This window comes from Physeter macrocephalus, chromosome 8, assembly GCF_002837175.3.
Source record: "Physeter macrocephalus isolate SW-GA chromosome 8, ASM283717v5, whole genome shotgun sequence".
Taxonomy (NCBI): domain Eukaryota; kingdom Metazoa; phylum Chordata; class Mammalia; order Artiodactyla; family Physeteridae; genus Physeter; species Physeter macrocephalus.
Genome location: NC_041221.1, coordinates 57,598,494 through 57,605,884, shown reverse-complemented (window position 1 = coordinate 57,605,884; position 7,391 = coordinate 57,598,494). Strand labels below are relative to the sequence as shown.

Genomic DNA, 7,391 nt, shown 5'->3' with positions numbered 1-7,391 from the left:
AAAAAAAAAAAAAAAAAAAAAAAAAGCCATATATGACAAACCTACAGCCCAACTCATACTCAACGGCGAAAGTTGAAAGCATTTCCTCTAAGATCAGGAACAAGAAAAGGATGCCAACTCTCACCGCTTTTATTCAACATAGTACTGTAAGTCCTAGCCATATCAATCAGGCAAGAAAAAGAAATAAAAGGAATCCAAATTGGAAAGGAAATGTAAAACTGCCACTGCTTGAGGATGACATGATACTATAAATTGAAAATCCTAAAGATGCCACCAAAAAGCTATTAGAACTAATAAATGAATTAGTAAAGCTGCAGGACAAAAAATTAATATATGGTAATCTCTTGTGTTTCTATACACTAAAAACAAACTATCAGAAAGAGATATTAAAAAAAAAATTCCATTCACAATTATGGCAAAAAGAATAAAATACCTAGGAATAAATCTAACCAAGTAGGTAAAAGACCAATACTTGAAAAACTATAAGACGGTGATGAAAGAAACTGAAGATGACACAAATAAATGAAAAGATATACTGTGTTCATGGATTGGAAGAATTAATATTGTTAAAATGACCATACTACTCATGGCAATCTAATACAGATTCAATGAGATCTCTATCAAAATACCAATGGCATTTTTCACAGAACTAGAACAAATAATTCTAAAATTCATAGGGAAACACAAAAGATCCCAACTGGCCAAAACAATCTTGAGAACGAACAAAGTTGGAGGCATCATGGTCCCTGATTTCAAACTATATTACAAAGTTACAGTAATCAAACAGTATGGTACTGGCATAAATACAGATCAATGGAACAGAATAGAGAGCCCAGAAAGAAACCAACACTTTGGTAAATTATTCTACAAAAGAGGAGGCAAGAATATACAATGGAGGAAAGACAGCCTCTTAAATAAATGATGTTGGGAAAACTGGACAGCCACATGCAAAAGAATCAAACTAGACTACATTCTCACACCGTATACAAAAATAAACTCAAAATGGATTAAAGAGGTAAATGTAAGACCAGACAGCATAAAAATCCTAGAAGAAAACATAGGCAGTACGCTGTTTAACACTGGTGTTAGCAATATTTTTTTTTGGATATGTCTCCATAGGCAAGGGAAACAAAAGCAAAACAAAAATAAACAAATGGGATTACATCAAACTAAAAAGCTTTTGCACAGCAAAGGATGCTGTCAACAAAATGAGAAGGAAACCTACTGAATGGGAGAAGATATTTGCTTACAGAATATCTGATAAGAGGTTAATATCCAAATATGTACAAAGAACTCATACAACTCAACATCAAACAAACAACCCAATTAAAAGATGGACAGAGGGCCTGAATAGACATTTTTCCAGAGATACACAGATGGCCAAAAGACACATGAAAAGATGCTCAGTATCACTAATCATCAGGGAAATGCAAATCAAACCACAATGAGATATCACCTCACAAATTTCAGAATAGCTATTATCAAAAAGATAACAAATAACAAGCGTTAGGGAGGATGTTGAGAAAAGGGAACACTTGTGCACTATCAGCGGGAATGTAAATTGGTACAGTCACCATGGAAAACAGTATGGAAGTCCCCCCCACCAAATTTAAAAACAGAGCTATCATATGGTCCAGCAATTCTGCATCTGGGTATTTTTCTGAAGAAAACAAAAACTAATTCAAAAAGATATTTGCACCCCTATGTTCACCACAGCACTATTTACAATAGCCAAGATAAGGAAGCAAACTAAGTATCCATCCATAGATGAATGAATAAAGAAGATATAGTGTATATAAACAATGGACTATTACTCAACCATAAACAAGAATGAAATCTTGCCATTTGAGACAATACAGATGAATCTAGAGGATAGTATACTTAGTGAAATAAGTCAGGCAGAGAAAGACAAATACTGTATGATTTCACTTATATGTGGAATCTAAAAAAACAAAACAAACGACCAAATATAACAAAACAGAAACAGATTCATAGATGCAGAGAACAAACCAGTAGTTCCTAGGGGGGAGGGGATGAGGAGGATGAGACAAATAGCTAAGAAATATTTAAGAGGTACAAATGACCAGTCATAAAATAAGTAAGTCATATGGATGTAATGTACAGTTTAGGGGGTATAGTCAGTAATACTGTAATAACTTTGTATGGTGACAGATGATAACTAGACTTACTGTACTAATCATTTCATAATGTATAAAAATACTGAATCACTATGTTGTACAGCTGAAACTAATATAACAAGTCAATTATATTTCAACAAAAAAAGAAAAAATTTTTTCTTAATTTATCCAAATCCAATGAAATAATAGACTACTAGACCTGAATAGAGTACTTAGAACTCTCAATGATTTCCCTAAATAAATTACTTAACTAAATGCTTAAGTCTACGACTTTTACACAAGAAGTATTTTCAGGTCTGTATATGCAATTTCATTTCAATCACAAAACTGACATAGTCAAAAAGAAAATGAGATATGGGGGTGGAGTCAAGATGGTGGTGTGGGAAGACACCAAGTTAGCATCTCCCCACAACTAGGGCACCTGCTGGCTGCTGGTGGGGGACCCTGACGCCCAAGGAGATGGAAGGAACCCCCAAGTGAACTGGTAGAACATGGGGGGACAGGGCGGGTAGGAGAAGTGGAAGCCAGACAGGATTGGGGCCCCTGAGGCCAGGGAGATCAGGATAGGTAGCTGGGAGGGGCCTTCTGGGAGGAGCAGGAGAGGAGCCCAAGCATTTGCCCCACCCATGAGGCCTGGGGAGGCTGCTGAGTTCCCAGGCCGGTCCCCTGCCCTGCAAGGCCCCCCTCACCCCAGCCACATTGGTCCTGGGGGCACAGGAGGGTGTGCAGGGATATCAGGAGAGGCAGGCAGGAGGAGCCATCCAGGAGGAGGAGAGGAGCAGAGGGCATTTTCCCCACCCACTCGAGCACGGGGAGCCTGCAGAGCTCCCAGGACGGTCCCCTGACCTCCAAAGCCCCCTCCAGGCTCTGTGGGTCCTTAGGAGCATAGGAAGGAGGCCAGGCAAATCAGGAGAGGCAGGTGGGAGGAGCCATATGGGAGGAGTGGCAGAGGAGTGGAGGGTGTTTGCCCTGCCCACTTGGGCCAGGGAGCCTGCTGACTCCCAGGCTGGTCCCCTGCCCTCCAAGGTGCCCCCCTCGCTGGCCACATTGGTCCTGGGGGCATAGGAGGGAGGTCCCCTCTCCCACTGGCTGCACTGGTCCTGGGGGCACAGGAAGGAGGCTGAGGGGAGTTCAGGAGAGGCAGGGGGGAGGGGCCCTCCGGGATGCAGGAGCAGGAGAGGAGAGGAGGGCATCTGCCCTGACCACTCAAGCACAGGAAACCTGCTGGGCTCCAGGGTGAGGTTCCCCCACCTTCTGAGACCAGGAGTGGGGGGCGTGCCTGGGCCCCTTCCGTTCTTTGAGCCTAAGCCCCACCCCCCACAGCCCCCAGGGCCTTTTCCAGCCCTGTGGGTCCTAAGCATAGGCCTCACCGACTGCCCAAACTTCGCCCTTGCTTAGGCCCTGCCCTCCACAGCCAAGGCCTCCCCCCATTTTTTTTTCCTTTTTTTTTCTCTTCTCCCTCCTCCTCTTTTTTACTACTGTGGTACTGTTGTACCTTCCAGTTGTTGATTCACGGATATTTTCATTTTCATATTCTTTCTAACATATCTGTTAGTTGCCTAGTCTAATTTTATTTTTTACTTTGTTATTGTTCTCTCTTTTTTTTTTTCCCACCCCACGCAGCTTGCTGGATCTTAGTTCACAAGCCAGGGGTTGGCCCGAGGCTCCTGCAGTGGGAGTTCCGTGTCAGAACCACTGGACTAACAGAGAATCTCAGACGCCAGGGAATATTCATCAGAGTGAGGTCTCACAGAGGTCCTCATGTCAGCACCAAGACCCAGCTCTACCCAACAGCCTACAAACTCCAGTAATGAAATTGAAACCGTAATTTTAAATCTTCCAACAAACAGAAGTCCAGGACCAGATGGCTTCACAGGTAAATTCTATGAAACATTTAGAGAAGAGCTAACATCGATCCTTCTCAAACTCTTCCAAAAAATTGCAGACGGGGAAACACTCCTAAATTCATTCTATGAAGGCACCATCACACTGACATCAAAACATATCACAAAGAAACGAAAATTATACACCAATATCACTAATGAACATAGATGCAAAAATCCTCAACAAAATACTCAAACAGAATCCAAAAACACATCAAAAGGATCACACACCACGATCAAGTGGAATTTATCCCAGGCATGCAAGGATTTTTCAATATACGCAAATCAATCATTGTGATACACCACATTAACAAATTAAGTAATAAAAATCACATGATCATCTCAACAGATGCATAAAAAGCTTCTGACAAAATTCAACACCCACTTATGATAAAAACTCTCCAGAAAATGGGCATACAGAAAACCTACCTCAACATAATAAAGGCCATATATGACAAACCCACAGCAAACATCATACTCAATGGAGAAAAACTGAAAGCATTTCCACTAAGATCAGGAACAGCAAACATCACTCTCAGTGGTGAAAAACTGAAAGCATTTCCTCTAAGATCAGGAACAAGACAAGGATGTCCACTCTCACCACTGTTATTCAACATAGCTTTGGAAGTTCTAACCACGACAATCAGAGGAGAAAAAGAAATAAAAGGAAAAGAAGATGTAAAACTGTCACTGTTTGCAAATGACATGGTACTATACATAGAAAATCCTAAAGATGCCACCAGAAAACTACTAGAACTAACCAATGAATTTGGTAAGGTTGCAGGATACGAAATTAATGCACAGAAATCTCTGGCATTCTTACACACCAACAACCAAAAATGAGAAAGAGAAATTAAGGAAACAATCCCATTTACCATCACAACAAAAAGAATAAAATACCTTGGAATAAACCTGCATAAGGAGGCGAAAGACTTGTACTGAAAAAACTATAAAATACTGATGAAAGAAATCAAAGATAACATAAACAGATGGAGAAATATGCCATGTTATTGGATTGGAAGAATCAATATTGTGAAAATGACTATATTACCCAAAGCAATCTGCAGATTCAATGCAATCCCTATCAAACTACCAATGGCATTCTTCACAGAATTAGAACAAAAAATTTTACAATTCATATGGAAACACAAAAGGCCCCAAATACTCAAAGCAATCTTGAAAAAGAAAAACAGAGTTGGAGGAATCGGGCTCCCCGACTTCAAACTATACCACAAAGCTACAGTAATCACAACAGTATGGTACTGGCACGAAAACAGAAATACAGATCACTGGAACAGGATAGAAAACCCAGAGATAAACCCACACACATATGGTCACCTTATCTTTGAGAAAGGAAGCAAGAATATACAATGGAGAAAAGTGGGCAGAAGACCTAAATAGATATTTCTCCAAAGAAGATAAACAGACTGCCAACAAACACATGAAAAGATGCTCAACATCACTAATCATTAGAGAAATGCAAATCAAAACTACAATGAGGTATCACCTCACACTGGTCAGAATGGCCATCATCAGAAAATCTAGAAACAATAAATGCTGGAAAGGGTGTGGTGAAAAGGGAACCCTCCCTCACTGTTAGTGGGAATGTAAATTGATATAGCCAATATAGAAAACACTGTGGAGGTTCCTTCCAAAGCTAAAAATAGAACTACCAGATTACCCAGCAATCCCACTACTGGGCATATACCCTGAGAAAACCATAATTCCAAAAGTCATGTACCACAATGTTCACTGCAGCACTATTTACAATAGCCAGGACATGGAACCAACCTAAATGTCCATCAACAGATGAATGGATAAAGAAGATGTGGCACATATATACAATGGAATATTACTCAGCCATAAAGAGAAACGAAATTGGGTTATTTGTAGTGAGGTGGATGGACCTAGAGTCTGTCACACAGGGTGAAGTAAGTCAGAAAGAGAAAAACAAATACTGTATTCTAACGCATATATATGGAATCTAAAAAAAAAAAAAAAAAAAAGGTACTGATGAACCTAGTTGCAGGACAGGAATAAAGATGTAGACATACAGAACAGACTTGATGACACAGGGTGGGAAAGGAAAGCTGGGGTGAAGTGAGAGTAGCATCGACAGATATACACTACCGAATGTAAAATAGTTAGCTAGTGGGAAGCAGCATCATAGCACAGGGAGATCAGCTCAGTGCTTTGCGATGACCTAGAGGGGTGGGATAGGGAGGATGGGAGGGAGGCTCAAGAGGGAGGGGATATGGGGACATATATATGCATATGGCTGATTCACTTTAGTGTACAACAGAAACTAACACACTATTGTGAAACAATTATACTCCAATAAAGATTTATTTTTAAAAAAAGGAGGGCTTCCCTGGTGGCTCAGTGGTTGAGAGTCTGCCTGCTGATGCAGGGGACACGGGTTCGTGCCCCGGTCCAGGAAGATCCCACATGCCGCAGAGTGGCTGGGCCCGTGAGCCATGGCCGCTGAGCCTGCGCGTCTGGAGCCTGTGTTCCGCAACGGGAGAGGCCACAACAGTGAGAGGCCCGCGTACCGCAAAAAAAAAAAAAAAGATTAAAAAAAAGAGACATGAACGAAATTTCCATAGACTTTTCATAATAACATTCTATCTTTTAAAAATATTCACCTAAAGATTTTTTTAATTGAAGTGAACAGTGTATTAGTTCCAGATGTACAATATAATGATTTGATATTTGCATATACTGTGAAATGATCAGCAGAAGTAAGTCGAGTTAACACCACCACCATAGTTACAAATCCTTTTTCTTACAATAAGTACTTTTAAGTTTTACTCTCTTAGCAACTTTCAAATATGCAATATAGTGTTAACAACAGTCACAATGCCATACCTGGCCCAAGGCTTGCAGGATCTTAGTTCGTCCACCAGGGATCAAACCTGGGCCCCCAGCAGTGAAAGCACTGAGTCCTAACCATGGGACAGCCAGGGAATTCCCAAAGAGGTTTTAACTTTAAAATATTTTTGGTTATGCTGACATATATCCAGACAATAAAATACTCTGAAGAGAAGTTTGAAACATCACACAAGAGATAGTACTTGTCAACTACAAAACAGTGTATCTGTGTTCAAAACGCCCAGCTGAACTCTACTGACCATATATACTTAAGAATGTTGGGCTTTCCTGGTGGCGCAGTGGTTGAGAGTCCACCTGCCGATGCAGGGGACATGGGTTCGTGCCCTGGTCCGGGAAGATCCCACTTGCCACGGAGTGGCTAGGCCCGTGAGCCATGGCCACTGAGCCTGCGCATCCGGAGCCTGGGCTCCACAACGGGAGAGACCACAACAGTGAGAGGCCCGCGTACTGAAAAAAAAAAAAAAAAAAAGAATGTATA

General features: G+C 41.0%; 1 protein-coding gene across 4 annotated transcripts in view; it reads right to left on the bottom strand.

Annotated features, from left to right (window-relative positions):
• NDUFS4 (NADH:ubiquinone oxidoreductase subunit S4) overlaps positions 1–7,391 on the bottom strand; it is a 134,229-nt gene that overhangs the window by 104,064 nt on the left and 22,774 nt on the right. For 2 of the 4 annotated variants that reach the window (XM_055086553.1, XM_055086554.1), the window contains exon 2: positions 7,153–7,360. The exons of the other annotated variants lie outside the window; for them this stretch is intronic. In XM_055086553.1, the coding sequence (XP_054942528.1) occupies positions 7,153–7,226 (74 nt within the window). In that variant the 5' untranslated portion in view covers positions 7,227–7,360. The remainder of the gene's footprint in view (positions 1–7,152; positions 7,361–7,391) is intronic. 4 annotated transcript variants of the gene reach the window in all.